The following is an 18,389-nucleotide window of genomic DNA, read 5'->3' as shown; positions in this document are numbered from 1 at the left end:
TATGAGTCAAAGATGCTACAGTGCTTTATCAAGTCAGCCTGTACATATGCAGATGTATTAATTCCTGTGTTTATTTTTGCCATGCTGACATTGCAACAAATATGATTCTAAAACAACACCGATGATGCCTTCTTAAAGGGCTGCCATAAATGCCATCTAGATATCAACTCAAATGTTTCTAATTTCAAACCAAAATAGAAAATGCTGTCAGCCTTTAATCACCAGTGTTAATGTCAAATGTAGATTACACAGATGTAATCACCTCCCCCTGACGCTGCCCCTCCGGTGTGAAAACCCCCTTTTGTTTGCAAGTCACATCTGCCGTGCATGTCACCGGGGCTCCCTCAAGGCGGAGTGCCCTCCTGACACAAACATTGTATTCAGTGGGAACACTGCTAACCTGCAATTAATACTGTATTGTCATATCTCATTCACGCTTTGCCGTTAATCAAACAGTTTTTTCTGCAGATATATATTTTTGTGCACATATGAATCTGTTGTAGGAACACAAACGTCCGCGCTGCCTACAGACCTTTGACTATCACAAAGTGTATAGACAGTAAAAGGCAGATAGCAGTAACTGTGGGTGAATCAGAATCACGACTGCTGGAAAACACATGGCAAAACATCAATGTTGAAGTAAGATAATGGTGTGTGTGTGTGTGTGTGTGTGTGTGTGTGTGTGTGTGTGTGTGTGTGTGTGTGTGTGTGTGTATGTGTGTGTGTGTGTGTGTGTGTGTGTGTGTGTGTGTGTGTGTGTGTGTGTGTGTGTGTGTGTGTGTGTGTGTGTGTGTGTGTGTGTGTGTGTGTGTGTGTGTGTGTGTGTGTGTGTGTGTGTGTGTGAGTGTGTGTGAGAGAGAGAGAGCGTGCCTGTGTGTCTTTGTGATAGAGAGTGTGTGTGTATCTGTTTTATAATATGTGTGTGCATGGACGCGTGTGGTGTACACATGTTGGGCCGGAAAACGATATTATCTTTATTGACGTAATAGGCCGAAAGCAAGAAATATAAAAATGTTGAATTGAATAACATGCAGAAATGTGTTATAATATTAAATTGAACTGCATGGAAATACATGAAGGTAAGGCCAATTGAGTAATTTATGGTAAATTATTTAGCTCTTAATAATGAAATTTGATAATTCTGCGTGTTTTCAAACAGATTTTTCCCGTGCAAACCTTGGAAATATGTAACTTATTTATGTTGCAGTGAATATCCATTAAAATGTATTTCTCAAGCTATTAAAATGTCTATTCAAATAAGACATTTACTGGCTGGACCACTTTAAATTCCTACAACATCTCTGGAGGCAAAATATAATATTGTTTGTTTATTTCCACATTCAAGCAATATCTATACAGCAGGACACAATTCAACATGTTGAATTACGATATCCGTGAGCTACAATCACAACATGTTAATCTTTTCCCACCACTGGAGGAAAGACAGTGATGAACAAGGAAATTCATTTCGACACAAACAGGAACATGACGGCAGCTGCTATCAGACACCACAGGGACCTGCAATGGGATTTCAAACACACTGATGCTATGTACTTGAATAATGATGTACATATGTATAAAGAAGATATTACTGTTTGTGTTGTGTTTGGAAGCTTTTGTCACAGGAATCGGTAAACCATGAATTTGAATGTTGATGACATTCACCAGCTGGGAAATAAAGTAATGTATTTTTGCACAATAACTTCAACACTGTCAGTGTAAGCTACCCCAAGGCGTTGTGTGCAGATCACTTGTTAATCTGTGACTTTCTGCTTCATCAAATGTCTGATTCACTGGGCTGACATTCATTCTCAGTAGCCTCTATGGGCTTGTGCTGTGCTGTAGATAGTTATCACCTTTATAGCTAAATACAACATAAATATGCAGCTAAAAAACTGTGTATAAGAACACAACACACAAAGATGGAAAAATATAGTGGTTAGAAATATTTTATGGAATAACAATGCCATCTGGTGTCTTAAAAAGATCATGTATGTGCAGCATGGCATGTTGAAGCATAATCTGAAATAGCCAATGTTAAAAATGTAAACCTACTTTCTTACCTCAAAACTCAAAAGAACACAAGAGTCTACATTTCAATGTTGCACTTCGCTATCCATATTTATTTTCCTCCAAAAGTCCAAATCGCAATGTATTAATTTATAAATGCTTACGTTAAAAAATAAATGTGTTCCTCAAATTCTAAAATGTGGTTGAAGCGCTTATTTATTTGCAACCTTGTTGTTCTATAAAGATTTTCAATATAATGTATGTACACCATACAGCTGCAACCGCTGTAAAATAAAGAACTTGCTAATGATATATTGTTGTTATTGACAGTAGATATTATTGCCACAACAGAAATAGGGCAACTGACTTACCTCTTTCTACGGTCAGTATGCATAATTCTTATATTATAGCACCCAGCTTGCAGTTTGCGCTTTAAAAGTAAGTTTTAAATTATGTTTTTGAGTCAATTGCATGGAGGAAAGTCAGCTGATTCTGATAAATATGTGACAGGACAAGTCATAATTCAAAGCTTCAACTCCTAAAATTGTCACTTAGTAAAAATTCATGAGCAGGACCATCAACAGGATACAGTGGCCTTTATTTAGTATATCACAACACATTTATTATAAAAGGGATGAATATACAATTATATATATAAAAATATATATTCAAACAGACGTGTATTAATATATACAATATTTTAGTGTCTATTCATATATTAATTAGTCATTGCCTCTGTAGGTGGATCAGTGTTTGAACAAGTGGTGGGGACAATTTAACATCACCATAGCAGAAGACAAATGATGTCTCTCCCCTGGGTGATGAACCATGAGCACCTGCATGAAAAACCAATGCATAGACCTCTGGACCAACAATGTGTTTTTAAAATAAAGACACCCAACTAAAGGTCTTGCTGTGGTGTGATTTGGAGTGAATTTGTACCTTTATGCACACAACGAGCACACAGGTATGGAGAACAGAACATGACATAAGTAACAAATTAATAAATGCATAAATACAGGAATAAATACAGGAATAAGAAAATACAAGCATAAATAAATGTGAAAAAAACTGAAATAAATTAATGTGGAAATAAATACAGGAATAAATAATAAACAAGAAAAAATTAATAAATGAATGTATAAATACAAAAATAAAAGTTGAAAATATATATAGTAGGCTATTCTGTGGATACGACAACAAATAACAAATGTTTTCCATTCCTCTGAAAGTTTCAACAAGTGCACATGTCTCTAACAATATCTTTCAGTTGCTGTAATATTTTATTTCACTTCCTCTGACCATTCCCACATTTATTTGGAAGCTTTGTGTCAAGTTGTACACAGTGCAAGGAGAAACACAGTGACTCTTCTCTCTTCAATACATATTTTTAAAAGCTTACAGCACCGGGAATTTCCGGCGTATTCATGTTCTGTATAAACTGTAAAGCCCAACTGTAAGCCCGCTGAGACAAAAGTACAATTTGTGATCTTGGTGTAATTAAATAAACTTTGATTTACTTTTATTGATGTATTTGGCCCAAGAATGCACACACATGTTGTGAAAAACATGTTTGCAACCCGAACCCCTGTAGATTAATGTTTTCTTTTAACATGTAAACTACGCATTCTGGTACTCTCTGACAAGAAAATAAAACAAAAAGATACATTTAATTCAGACGAACTGGCCAAACAACATTGCCGCAAGCATGTTTTTGGGTCATTTAAGAGTCAGCAGAGTAGTACATTTTCTATTAAAAGTTTACTAACATGTCCAAATTGCACATCTTGACACTAAAGCATTGTTCTTGTTTATTACATTTCTTTGTGCAGAACATGTATAAATTGTACTTTTAAAAAGTGGTGGGGACAACATTGTCCATTTCAAAAAGTGGTAGGGACATGTCCCCAGCTATGGTGTGTTGACAGTGTGACTGTCACATGACCGCTCCGCCTGTGAACAAGGAAGAGAGGGCGGTGCTTTGCAGAGGGCTGGTGGGCTGACAAAACAAGGTAGTCGCTTATTATAAATATATTTACCATTACCTGTCAAAATACAGATAGAATACATTTTGATTGAATTAATTCACAGTTCATAATGTCGCTTATATGTTCACAACCGCCTGCCTGTTCTGTGTAACAGGCGTAAATGATGCTAAAGTAGCTAGCTCTCTCAAGCTAGCAGGGACGTTAGCAGCCAGCAAGCTAACAGTGACAGAGGACAACAAGGTCCTGTGGTTGCTTCTTCATTATATAAAGTTACCATTTCCAGATGATAGCTGACTGCCTAAACGTATTTGTTACACTGTGTTGATCTGTTTTCTGACCGGTCTGCATTGTGTAATTGCACAGTGTAATATCAAGAGCCTCTAGTAGCCTGTAAGCTAACCTTTAGAAGGGCTGGATGTATGATTACATCTGAACATATTTTAACTTGACATTTACATAGTCACAAACCAGAACACAATGGTTGTTCATTATGCGTCTGTTATTAAGGAAACGTTATTCGTGTACCTGGATGTGTGTCTTGTGATAATGCAGGACTAGCTCTACGCTTAAATGTCCAAATGACAGTAAACAAATCTATTTTTTGTCCTTAAGTGGCTTTGGTTACCTTATTCAACCAGATCAAAAAATAACAGAGCTGGAAGAAGTACTCAAATTATTTACTTAAGTAAAAGTAGCAGTGCAACTCAGTTACAAGTACAAGTCCTGCATTCATAATTGTACCTAAGTAAAAATACTTCAAGTACCAAAAGTAAAAGTTTTCGTTTTGTAAACATTTCCATTTTAAGCACCAGATATTTATTTTAAAGGATTTTATTAAAATTATTGGTGCATTTATGTGTTAATCACTTCAATGTTGCACTTGGTAAAAGTGGGGTTTATTTGATATACTTTATACACTTATGGGTAGGTAATCCTATTATATTATATTATAATGTGTGTTGATTTTATTAATAACCAACATCAGCAAAGTAACTACTAACTAAATATGTACAATGAATGTAGTGGAGTAAAAAGTACCACATTTGCCTACAAAATGTAGTGGAGTAAAAGTGTAAAGTAGCTTATTGGGAAAATACTCAAGTAAAATACAAGTGCCTATTTTTTTTACTTAAGTACAGTACTCGAGTAAATGTACTCATATATATTTACACCCCTGAAAAACAATATACTATAGACATGAATGAGTCGGGTCTAGATTTAGCCAAACTTATAACAGTGTCTTAAAGAGTCTTTGGTTGAATCTAGTCCAGATTAGCCTCGACTTTTATCTAGAATAGATGTGAACAAACTCCCCTTTTTGCAACTTCACAAATAGAATTTAGGTTTAAAATATTTGAAAGTGGGTTTCAGACAGCGTTAAGGCTTTACCTAAAATGTCTTCACACACTTTCCCAACGGTAAGAGATGCAACAAATAACGATTGGTAGCATAGCAATATAAGATAACTTTCCCTTAACTTTGCCCTTAACTGCTGAATCGGAAGCTACCTGTAACTTCAGCGCTATCAAGTGTTTATGCTCGTATGATGGATGTGTGTTCCTTATGTTCAAAATAATAAATACCTAATACTTTCTGTATGACAGCATCCACCATGACAGCCATCAAGCATGCTCTCCAGAGGGACATCTTCACACCCAACGACGAGCGTCTCCTCGGCATTGTTAATGTCTGCAAGGCAGGAAAGAAAAAGAAGAACTGCTTCTTGTGTGCGACAGGTATGAACCACACAGTTCTAAATGACAACTTAGGATATAAAGTAAACATTTCTAAATGATTATGTTGTTTTTTCCAGTCACGACAGAGAGGCCTGTCCAGGTTAAAGTGGTTAAGGTGAAGAAATCAGACAAAGGGGACTTCTACAAACGACAGCAGACATGGGAGCTCCGGGATCTGACAGAAGTCGACGCAAAAGATGCAAGCAAGGTCGGAGAAATATAAAATCTGTCCTTTTTCCACCCATTATCTTGTTCAGCTCTCATTATGTTTCCTTCCTTCCTCATTTATTGATCATATGCTTGCTTTTTATTCTTGGTTTAGGAAAATCCTGAGTTTGACCTTCACTTTGAGAAGGTGTACCGGTGGGTGGCCAGCAGTACAGCTGAGAAAAACTCCTTCATCTCTTGCATTTGGAAGCTGAACCAGCGATACCTGAGGAAGAAGGTGGAGTTTGTGAATGTCAGTTCTCAGCTGCTGGAAGGTGAGGAAACACTCCTTTATTACTGTGGACAACCCTGTGAGCGCATGATTTGATTATATTTGTTTAAAGGCTTGACTCTTAAAACAATAGTGTTAAACCTTGTGTGCTGTTTGACCTTTCTTAGACTTTGGTTTGTTTTATTTATTAATGGCACGTTTTTAAAAAGTATTCAACCTCGTCTCTGTATCTTGGTTTGTGGTATGGCTTTCTGTGTTAAATTCTTCTTTATTCTCACTTTTCTCTCTTAAACTTTCTCTGGCCAGAACTTCCTAAAGCGGAAGGTTGGTAGGACTTAACTTCCCCTTCCTCACTCCTCTCCATTGTTATCTCATTACCTTAAACCACCATTCTCATTCGAGACTCTCACATCCCCAAAGCTCTTTCTGTGTGAATATAAGACACTAAATACGGTTCGGCATGATTTCATTCTTCATAATCATAACGCATATCTAAGTCATGTTTTACTCCACCTTTAGCTTTTTCTAAGTGTCCATTCCACCTTAATTCACAGGATTATTCACTGACATGTGTTCTTTAATGAACTCTGTATCTAGGTTGACCAAAATGTATATTCCATATTATTTTTAACTCTTAAAGAGCACAATCCAGTGCAGTTTTCTGTTAAGTTGCTGTTTCATTGACAAAGGTCTATCAGTGTAGTTTTATCATATAAAATAAATATAGAAAAGTGTATTAAGATGATAGTAGCGATTTCAGATTGCAGGTATACTCCATCCATCCCCAGTAAAAAGTGAGTAGCTGCTGGTAAATGAGTTCCATTAATTGAAAAGGAGTTTAAAGACTCTTCTAAAAATGCTATTCACCATCACCCGATATATTTTCATCTGTAGTTGTTCTTCATGAGGTGTGTAATACCGTACGTGATGAAAGATATATATATATATATATAACAGTATGTCTTCAATTTATGATCATGAGAACTTCAACATACATTTCCATCTCTGTTTGTTGGATTAGAGTCTGTGCCGAGCGGTGAGAGTCAGAGTGTTGCCGGGGGCGATGAGGACGCTCTGGACGACTACCAGGAGCTGAGCACCCGTGAAGAGCAGGACATCGAGGGCATGATGGAGATGTGCGAGTATGCCGTCTCCAATGCTGAGGCTTTCGCTGAGCAGCTCTCCAGGGAGCTGCAGGTTCTAGACGGGGTGAGTGACGCACCTGCAAACTATAAAACAGAAAGAAAATAATAAAAAGAGTTGTTGTTAATGATAAGCATGGACAGGAACATTTACTTGAAAGAAATTGTGTAAACGTATTAACATCCTCTACATTGTTTTCTACTTTCAGGCCAATATCCAGTCCATCATGGCGTCAGAGAAGCAGGTCAATATCCTGATGCAGCTGCTGGACGAGGCGCTGGGGGAGGTGGACACCATCGAGGGGAAGCTGAGCAGCTACGAGGAGATGCTTCAGAGCGTCAAGGAGCAGATGGACCAGATCTCACAGAGCAACCGCCTCATCCAGATCAGCAACACTAACAACGTCAAGCTGCTGGACGAGATCCAGTTCTTAGTGGTGAGGAACACTTGAGTTCTTTGATTAGAGCCCATAGCTGATTTGTTGCCAGTTAGCAGAGATCCTCTCCTGAAGTATTCACCACTTTAGTCTTTAAATATGTGAATATGTAGATATAGAGATAACAAACTACAACTTCAGCTAACAAATATGAGTCTCAAATAACTGGGCGAAATATTCCAAAAAATCACGTTTGCTACATTTGTAGGGTTGAAAATGCACTTCAATTAATATGTAATTGCTAGATTGTTTGACTGTTTTAATGAATGTCTTTCTTCATGCAGAACTACATGGACCTGTCAAAGGGACACATCAGAGCGCTGCAGGAGGGAGACCTGACCTCCCCTAAAGGCATCGAGGCCTGCATCAACGCCTCTGAAGCTCTTTCACAGTGCATGAACGTGGCCCTCAGACCAGGTTAGTTTACACTTCACTTATTAATCAACTAAATCAGCTGTTTGCCACTGTTGGTGGGAAACTCTCGGTAGTTGAAAACTTAGATTTCAATTAACTTAATTTGTAAAATGATCCTCAGTGTTGTAATGAGCAGATTTTGATGTCGATTCCTTACAAATGCAGGTACATTTCCCCGGCCTGTAAATGGCTTTATGAAAGTGTTCCTCTCCTTCCACAGGCCACGACAAGCTGATGGCTGTAACGCAGCAGCAGCTCCTGTTCGCTGAGCTGAGAGACACCTTCGCTCGCCGCCTCACCAATCACCTCAACAACGTGTTTGTTCACCAGGTAACAGGCTCACTGCACTGACAAGGGACTGAACCTGTTTAAAAGCATTTAGTGTAGCTTGATTCTTTCTAAGTTATAGTTTCAGGTGGTAGGTTATCTCACTAGGATATTAGGATTAACTGGGAACTTAATTAGGATATCAGATTTTTGTTTTTGTAGTATAAACTAGGTCTATCTATAACAGTAATAAGCTGCATACATACTTTTGCATCAGTATTTATAATAGTTATAATGTCTTGTATAACTAATATATCAGTTGCAAGCTCTGTAGTGCTGAATGAGTATTTCTATTTTTAGATACATTTTGCTGATCATACCTGCTGTGCAATTAAACAGGCTTTTGTAAAACGTTATGGTTATTTTGCCTTAAGTTTTTGTTTGCTTTGGCAATATCAGAGACTACAAAAGAAATTACTCTACCTTCAAACTGAGATATTTTACTTGTTTTTCTGAGCAACACATGGAGGAAGCAGGATTTCTCCGCAGATTTAAGAGGCGACATTTTGTCGTCTTCACAACTTGCCATTGCACCAGCCTCCTGTTCTATCCCAGGCTTTTCTCTCTCACTCTTTTTCTCTCCCCCACATTGACTTCCTGTTTAGCTCTGACTCTCTTCCTGGGCTGCCTCTTGTCATTTCCTTGTTGTGTCCCTCCTATTCTTGTCTCTGCGTGTTGCTCACTTTGAATCATCCCACTCTGCTCTCTGTCTCTGTGTCAGTTCAACCACTTCAGTCACTTCAAAATGACCATCCCTCAGTTCTATAGGTCCTCCTGTCTGTCTCTTCCAGTGAGTACCTTCACAGCAACCCCCACTCGCCCCCTCTTTGCTAATGTTTGACCACGGCTCACTCCCACTTACATGTCATTACCCCAGAGACCTCACATCTTCCATATCCTAACATAGCCTATTATTTTCTGCATGGGATATGTTTCTAACTACTTAACATGTCTCATTTTATCTCAAAGCTGAAGAGGCACCGCTCATCTTCCTCCTCCTTCATCAGCAGTCTGCACTCAGCTGAGGGCTCTTTTTGTGTTTGGGTGCTAACTTTGCTTTGTTGCAAAGGGTCTCATATCATCAAGTCCTGTGCCTGTCTGCTCTGAGTGCATGTCTTGTGGCTACAGTGGCTACTGAAAAACATGAACAACAATAAGGCGAATGTCAGTATGGCAGTAAGAGTTGCGCTTTCTTAAAATCTGTAATAAATTGAGCTGTACAAGTGATCCTCTATCTAAAACATCTGGTTTTGTGGTAATCTGATGTAACATATCCAATGCCCGGATGTTTGTAGAGGGAAAGTAATTAGTGTGTTGAGTGTGTTTGCGTGTGCACAGATGGAATGGGACTTAATATAAGGTTTGTCTACACTGTCTCTTTGTGAAAGTATTCCTAATAGTCTCTCTCTGCTTGTTGTCCAGGGCCATGACCAGAGCTCCACCCTGTCGCAGCACACAGCCGAGATGAGCCTGCCCAAACACAGCCCGCTCCACAGGGACCTGCTGCGCTACTCCAAGCTCATGGAGTGGCTGAAGAACACCCACAGGGAGAAGTACGAGGGCCTGTCCAGGGTCAGTACTGTTCTCAGACAACATATTTTAAGAAATTGTGAAGATGCATTCATGCGCTAAATCAGAAAGTAGATAAGACGATTGATACCACAACGTGCGTTCATTTTAATCCTTTAGATTTGTATATTGGTTGATTTAGTGACAACCCTGGAAACTGTGGTAGCAACAACTACCATTTTATAATATGCAGCTCCAGTCAGGTAGCTGCTTGCTTTAGCTCCTAAGCCAAGTTCTTACTAACAAAGACATGAGCAGATCTTTTATTTAATTTTCAGCAAGAAAGCAAATATGTTGTTTCAAAATGTTGAATTATGCTTTTAAAGCTGAATATTTTGTGTTTAGCTTCTTAACAAATTGTATCTCATTTTCTTTAGACCTACGTTGACTACATGAGCAGATTATATGAACGAGAAATCAAAGACTTCTTTGAGGTGGCCAAGATAAAAATGGCGGGGACAACCAAGGAGGCCAAGGGCAAGTTTGGTAAGAGCTTTGATTCACTGCCCTGTTGGAGCGTGGACATAAAGCATGTTTGTCTTCTGCAGTTGATGTTATTATGAGTGTTTTAGGATTCTCAAGTAACATCTGTTTTGCCTCTTTCTACATTTTTTGCAACATGAAGTACTCAATTACAATAAGAATTTCCCAGCATCTTTAGATTATTTTGTTCATTGTACTATTTCACAGAGGTTAATGGAATATTCATGTATAAAAAAAGGACCACTTCTGCTGCTCCACATCTGTTACCAGGAGCATATTTTCCCAACTTATGTGTGCTTCCAAGTGCTGAAGTCCTGCATTATGTTTTACCTTCTTATGAAATCTATTCTTTTACCTTTTTTAAAAGGACCTTACATGTTAGAAAATAGAAAATGCTGAAGAGGACTCTTGGTTGAGTTTTTGTTTTTGGTAGAAGTGCTTTCTGCATTCTGTATCAGCTTTTCTTGTTGAAAACAAAAATGTATTGTTTTCCAAAAGTTTGTCTGAGCTACAAGCATACCTAAGCCTAAGTGCACGTCAGCATATACGTGACTTTGTACCACGTCTAACATCTTTCCCCCCCTCTCATGCTGCATGTTGTAAGCCTAACCTGTCTCTGTCTTTGATGCCTGCCTTTTTAACTGGCTGCAGCTACGCTTCCGCGGAAAGAGAGTGCACTCAAACAGGAAACAGAAAGTAAGTATGACATTTGGATAGCTCTATTCCACTGTCTGCTTCTTAGATAGCTGCACTAAAACTAATATTTTGCTCAAACCTTTTGCTGCCCTGATTTATATCCACATTATGCTCTGCCAACCATGATCTGTCCATGTACCTGGTTGGTTTGCGCTAAATCTTCACAATGCAGCTCATGACATATCCTGAATTCTATGCGAAATGCCTACAAAAGCTAACCGTTGATGTTTTATTTGATAATTTGACTATGCAAATGATTGAATCGTGTCTTGATTGACTTTCCTAATCCTTCTGTTTGACTCTCAGTGAACACATGACACTGAATCTCTATGTGTTGTGCTGTGTTAGGCCTTCATGGCAGCTCTGGGAAACTGACAGGCTCCACCTCCAGCCTAAATAAGCTGACGGTGCAGGGCGCCAACAGCCGGCGCTCCCAGTCCTCCTCGCTGCTGGACATGGGAAACATGTCCGCCTCCGACCTGGACGTGGCCGACAGGACCAAGTTTGACAAGGTGAGATTCAGCTATTTTCATCAAACCACTCAATTAAAACGTTGTGAGTACATTAGTTCTGCATCGAGGGATAACATTTTCTTTTCATTCTGCAGATATTTGAGCAGGTTCTCAGTGAGCTGGAGCCTCTGTGTCTTGCGGAACAAGACTTCATCAGCAAGTTCTTCAAGCTGCAGCAGCACCCGACCGTTACACCCCCTCTTGCTCTGGTAAAGTACTGGACATCAAATATACACTGTTTTCACAATAACTTTTTACCGACACACATACATGTAAATATATCTAATATGTATATATGACCCAAATATGTATATATGTTCATTTTAATTAATTTCTTATTTTAAAGTTACTTAAAGGTGGGGTAGGTAATTCACTTCAGAAACACTTTTTGTTATATTCCATGGAATGCTCTTAACATCCCGATAGCATTGAATACATTAAATGTATCATTTGAGCCGGCCCGGCTAAAATAACTGGATGGCCTACCTGCCTGTCAGCCTTCCATCTCGTGCACAAACTTATCTCGTGCCCTCATTGGTCATGTGCGCGTCCGTGTGTTGGAGGAGGGGCTCTGTAAGGAAGTCTGAAGGAAGGGGCAGATTTTTTCCGGTTGTGTACTTTCAAATTCTAGCGCACTCGAGCTGGTTTCTCCATTCTTACCTACCCTACCTTTAACTGTATATCATTTTTATTTTATCTTTGATTTGATCTTTAATTGTATTAATCTTTAATCTGTGTGAATCTGTGCTGTCCTGTTTTTCAATCTTACCCTGTTGCTGTTTGAACTACTGAATTTCCCCACAGGGATTAATAAAGGTCCATTTTATCTTATCTTAAACATGTCATCAAAGATTGGAAATAGCTAAGGGGTCATACATTATACCACCTACTGATGTCTGGTCTTTAATAACACATGAAATTGTCTTCAATTTATGTTTACTCGGCTGTCCTGGCATTTGAGTGTTTTCTTTCCTTAGAGCAGTGGTTCCCAAACTTTTTGTGCCCAAGGCACACCAAAGGACAAGTAAAAATCTCAAGGCACACCTATTGTGCGAAATAGCCCTTATAACACGTGTTATCACTCATATCATGTAAAATATCTGTAAATGTGCATAATTATTTACTAATGCCAAATAAAATGTGACAAAGACAACTATGTTACTCATGAAATATTTATTAACGAAATATTTCAGAAATTAATTTGAAACTTTATCAAATTAGGCTTCATCAAAGCACAGGGATGAAACGTATACCAATATAATCTGTGGACTCTCAGGGCTCGACATTATAAATGGCCCGCTGGCCCGGAAGCATTATTTAGACACCGCGGCCAGCATAACGTACTTTCAACTCGCCCCACAGCTGTTTGCTGCGGAGCGCAGCGCGAGCAGTCTCCCGTGAGCGGGAGCGCACTCCTTCACTACAGACTGTCTCTATCTCTCTATCTATCTATCTATCTATCTATCTATCTCTATCTCTCTCTCTCTCTCTCTCTCTCTCTCTCTCTCTCTCTCTCTCTCTCTATCTATCTATCTATCTATCTATCTATCTATCTATCTATCTATCTATCTATCTATCTATCTATCTATCTATCTATCTATCTATCTATCTATCTATCTATCTATCTATCTATCTATCTATAACTATCTATCTATCTATCCATCCATCTATCTTTCTCTCTCTCAATCTATAAGGAACCGCAGTAGACAAAAGGCGTTGCACGTCATGTTTATATGAAAAGGGGTGGGGTCAATATGACCCGCTGGGCGGAAATAGCAATGGCAAAAAAAAAATGGCAATTTTTGGGTTGATTTCTTCAATCTGACTTCATATTGACAATTTTTAACAACATAGGGTGCTACATAACACACTTTCAGGAAAAGTCACGGACTTTAATATTTTATTGAAAAAAAGTTACACAGTGTTGTCCTTCAGCCTTCGATGTGTCACGGTCTTATAATTGCCACCTGCAACTGCGTTAACAGCGAAATATGGGGTTCTGTGAGGATTTTTTTTTAAATAATTGTTTTTAGGTATAGAGTTTGCCTCTGTATTATGAAATGAGTGCATACAAAGTACTGATATAGTAAAAAGAATTATTTTTGTGTAGTTGTATATTGCAATAATAACGTATGGTTGTCACAAAATCCCACGGCACACCCGGACTTGCCTCACGGCACACCAGTGTGCCGCGGCACACCGTTTGGGAACCACTGCCTTAGAGCATGATATAATACAGCAATTACAGGTGCAGCATCATTCGTATTTATGTGTCAGCTGATTTTTTCCTTGGTTTGTCATGTCTTGTGTATTTTTTGCCAGCCTGAAACAGAGGATACAGACGGAGGCACGCAGTCAAGAATTCCTCCCCAGGCTGAACACAGACAGTCTTTGTCATCAGAGTGAGTAGTTTCATATTGCCATCTTCCCTGGTGAAAACATTATATATATTGTATATGAATTGCTCCCTTCTTCTGGTTTTACTTGTGTATTAACTCAAATTCCTGTCTTGTTCCCTTCTTATTCGTGATTGAAGGAAAGACCTTGTGCGGCTGATGATGAATAAGATCTTCCAGAGCATCGAGACGGAGCTCAACAGTCTCATCGCTCTGGGCGATAAGATCGACAGCTTCAACTCTCTCTACATGCTGGTGAAGATGAGTCACCATGTGTGGACGGCTGAGAACGTTGACCCCGCCTCTTACCTCAGCACCACTTTAGGAAATGTGCTGGTCACTGTCAAGAGGAACTTTGACAAATGCATTGTGAGTAGAGTCTTTTGAAAGAATGGTTAAGGTCTTAATACATAGATATGATGCTTAATATCATCTGTCTTTTTCTCACAGTCTGGTCAGATCAGGCAGATGGAGGAGGTGAAGATATCAAAGAAAAGCAAAGTGGGCATCCTGCTTTTTGTAGCCGGGTTTGAGGAGTTTGCTGAGCTGGCTGAGACAATCTTCCGTGTTGCAGAGCGCCGAGGGGACCTGGATAAAGCTTACGTCAAACTGATCAGGGCTGTCTTCATGAACGGTGAGACCCCTGATCACCTAATTATCGGCTTTATGTAGATGATGTAATTCTTTATGGTGATGGTCAGATACAAACTTCTGAATATTGTCTTTTCAGTGGAGAAGGTAGCCAATGAAAGCCAGAAAACCCCACGGGACGTTGTCATGATGGAGAATTTCCACCACATCTTCTCAACTCTGTCACGCCTAAAGATCTCCTGCCTGGAGGCAGAGAGGCGAGAGGCCAAGCACAAATACACAGACCATCTGCAGTCCTATGTGATCAACTCTCTGGGGCAGCCTCTAGAGAAACTCAATGTAATTCAAAATACCTTTTTGAGTTATCACAACGTTTCTACATCTTCCTGGTCATGAGTACTGATGTGTTGGAATTGAGCATTTGCAGAGAGGTTGTATTCGATGCATCATAGTGAAACTGTGCTAAATTTCCCTCCTGCAGCATTTCTTCGAAGGAGTCGAGGCCCGTGTAGCTCAGGGTGTTCGTGAAGAGGAGGTGAGCTACCAGCTGGCCTTCAACAAACAAGAGCTGCGCAAAGTTATCAAAGAGTATCCTGGCAAAGAGGTGAAAAAGGGACTTGACAACCTCTACAAGAAGGTGGACAAACATCTGTGTGAAGAAGAAAGTCTGCTACAGGTGAGGAATTAACGTTTTATAATGGGAAATTGCTTATCTTGTCAGTGGTGTCACAATCTTCATGGTTATTCATTTAAAACGGAAAAAAAACGCACTGCCAGACAGAAAAATGAAATAGAAAATAACACAAATACTTCAAACTTGATTCAGACAATAAATGCCATATTGTTACTGTGTGATCAAATATGTGTAATTAAAGGTCTAAATGTGTATGTAATTCTATTGTTTTAACTGTAGGATGTGTGGATAATAAAGTTGATCTGAATCTGAAGTGTTGTACTTGATGATTTCTCCACCAGGTGGTGTGGCACTCCATGCAGGACGAGTTCATCCGTCAGTACAAGCACTTTGAAGACTTGATCGGCAGATGCTACCCTGGCTCTGGAATCACCATGGAGTTTACCATCGGGGACATGTTGGAGTACTTCTCCAGCATTGCTCAGTCTCATTAGCCTAGCTGCTATGCACTTTCACGACTGCCTCACATTGACTGATGATAAACTAGCTAGTCACTAACTCCCCGTATATACTATACTGTTTTTTTTTTATTGATAAACATTTCCTTTGAGTGTGTATGTTCATGAAAGGGATTGGTGCATTGGTAAGTGGTCCAGATATCACTGCAATGTGTGTGCCTGTTCTTCTGAGATTCATCAACTCTTCTCTTACATACTTAATTGTTTATTATATTTGTATTGTTTCATTATGCCATATGTACATAATAAATTCGCTGCTGCTGACCCATTCAATGTTATATCGAATATGTGTCATTATTTGTATTGTGGTTCACGTGACATTTGACATTTTTTGTACTAATGCCTAATGTAATTCTGATCATTTCTACTGCAGTATTTTTTATAATTAAATACAAAAGACATGCCCAATATGCATACATGCTAAAGAGGTACATTTAGCTTATAGGGCCCATGTCATGGCCATTTCCACTGATCATAATTACATTGTTGAGGTATACTAAAATAGATTTATACTGTGCAATTTTCCAAACTCACATTGGTTTCGCATACAGCATCTCTGTCAAGCATGTGTATTCAGCAGTATTCACTTTCTCCACTAAACGACTCATTGGAGCTCTTGCCCCCCCCTCCCTGTGAGCCTAGTGTGCTCCGATTGGTCAGCTCGGCCACTCGTTCTGATTAGTCAACCACCAGAGAGGCTGCGCCCATGTCAGTGCTTTTCCCGGCTGCTCTCAGCGTAACATCAGTCTTATCATGGCGTCGGTACAGCGGTATATTTTATATACATATATATTTTTAACTGTTGTTATAGAAGAGTGTGACGGCCTCAGGGCCTTTGTCTTACGGTGGGGTGGAGCTGAAGAGGGTAATCAGCGCGATCACGGACACCTCCGTAGCCGGTGCTATTAATCCCAGCGGCCCGGAGTCTCTCTCCAAAGCGGCTGCAGAAGGACGAACTGAGCGACCCTCTCCCCACGACCACCTGTCTCTGCATTTACTACAATAAATGTGCCGTGGTTTTGTAAACTCGTGTATGTCTCCTTGTCTTTCCGTTGTGGCCTACGAGCTACTCTCATAACAAAGAGTAAGTTATTTTTACCCGTTATAAACTACTACTGTTTGATGAGAAATCAAATCATGGTTTGCTATATATGAATTCAGGGAAGAAAGGATAGGCCTACTAAGTATTTCCATTAAACTTTATTTTTAGAAATGTACAAAATGAACATAAATATACATATATACACGGTATATCATCCATTCCTCCTCCTCGCATCTTGCCTGCGCACAGTCGGTGCGGTGCCTTTTAGCACCCTCAGTAGTAGTAGAATCCCTTCCCCGTCATGGATTGTCCGCCAGGATCTGGCTGGACGAAATCAAATGCAAATCACAAAATATTAGAGAAACTTAGTTGTTTTAGATTCGTTAGTAGTAGTTGTGTAATGAACAGCTTGCCTGCTAATATGCTAACCTAGCTTTGTTTACCTTGGTAGCTAACACGATATGAACGTTAGCTTGGAGGAAAGGCAACTATAATGCAGTGTAATAAAACTACTATGAACAAAAGCTAGTGGTTCATATTAGGCTAGCAATAACGTGTTTATAATTGCAATCGTATACGGGTATTCTGCTACGTTCGGTCATACAATGTAACTTGCATGAATACATTGTTTTGCGCTAGCATACAGCTAGCCTCGTTAGCTACATGCAGTATATGTACGGTCACAATGTACGGTAAATCACAGTACAGTATACTGTATGAGTATTCCGTGTGTGTGACTGCAGACATTCTCCTGCCATGACAAACATGTAAGGCCATCTGCTGACATTGTAGTTGATATATTTAAACGCTAGCAACGTAGCATCACAAAAATGTTTTTCTGACCGAAACTAGCTCTAGCTCCGTGTGTTAGATCGCTACGCCAGCTATAATGTAATTACGTTTCGCGACTGACCGGCAAATCACCCGGAGTATACTGTCAATAGGTATTTTGTGTGTGAATGCAGACATTCTCCTGCTATGAGATACATGTATGCAAGGCCATCTGCTGATATTAGAGTTGATATATGGAAACTCTAGCAACTTAGTTAGCACAGTTAGCACTGTGTCAATGGCTTAGCAGTCCAACACAGTTTACACATTTAAACAGTCTTGTTTGATAAATACACAAATAACAATGCAAACTTACAGGTTGTATACCCAGATCTTCCCCTGCTCCAAACGGTCCAAACAAGCTGTGCATATCCGGCCTCAAACTGGGCAATGTTTTGGAAGCTTTCGTCTGTGAAATGCCGGTTCTTCGAACCTCTGGAGGAGGAACACGACGCTGCTGGTGTGGCCATAGCTCTTCGGGATTGGTCCATTTCGTTCCGGGTACCGCATGACATCAGGCGGTACCCGGAACTAAATGGAAGAATCAAATGGGCAGTGACGTATCTCCAACGAGGCGTTTTGAGGAGGTATTTTCTGTGTTAGAGTTTTACTCGCTACAGGGTG

At 39.5% G+C, this 18,389-nt stretch overlaps 1 protein-coding gene across 2 annotated transcripts; it reads left to right on the top strand.

Moving 5' to 3' along the window:
- The first annotated feature begins 3,911 nt into the window (after positions 1-3,911).
- On the top strand, positions 3,912-16,170 carry exoc1 (exocyst complex component 1). Of its 2 annotated transcripts, XM_034147373.1 has the most exons (19): positions 3,912-4,022; positions 5,603-5,734; positions 5,812-5,942; positions 6,057-6,216; positions 7,195-7,382; positions 7,525-7,752; positions 8,037-8,169; positions 8,387-8,496; positions 9,916-10,065; positions 10,440-10,548; positions 11,197-11,241; positions 11,590-11,753; positions 11,849-11,962; positions 14,076-14,155; positions 14,290-14,518; positions 14,600-14,783; positions 14,880-15,079; positions 15,222-15,416; positions 15,716-16,170. In XM_034147373.1, exons 2-19 carry the CDS (start codon positions 5,611-5,613, stop codon positions 15,866-15,868), a joined length of 2,697 nt encoding a protein of 898 aa, XP_034003264.1. In that variant the 5' UTR covers positions 3,912-4,022; positions 5,603-5,610; the 3' UTR covers positions 15,869-16,170. The 2 variants fall into 2 exon arrangements, with proteins under 2 accessions (XP_034003264.1, XP_034003266.1); XM_034147375.1 differs by lacking the exon at positions 11,197-11,241.
- The last annotated feature ends 2,219 nt before the right edge of the window (positions 16,171-18,389 follow it).

This window comes from Trematomus bernacchii, unplaced genomic scaffold, assembly GCF_902827165.1.
Source record: "Trematomus bernacchii unplaced genomic scaffold, fTreBer1.1, whole genome shotgun sequence".
Lineage (NCBI taxonomy): Eukaryota > Metazoa > Chordata > Actinopteri > Perciformes > Nototheniidae > Trematomus > Trematomus bernacchii.
This window is presented reverse-complemented; position numbering and strand designations above follow the sequence as displayed.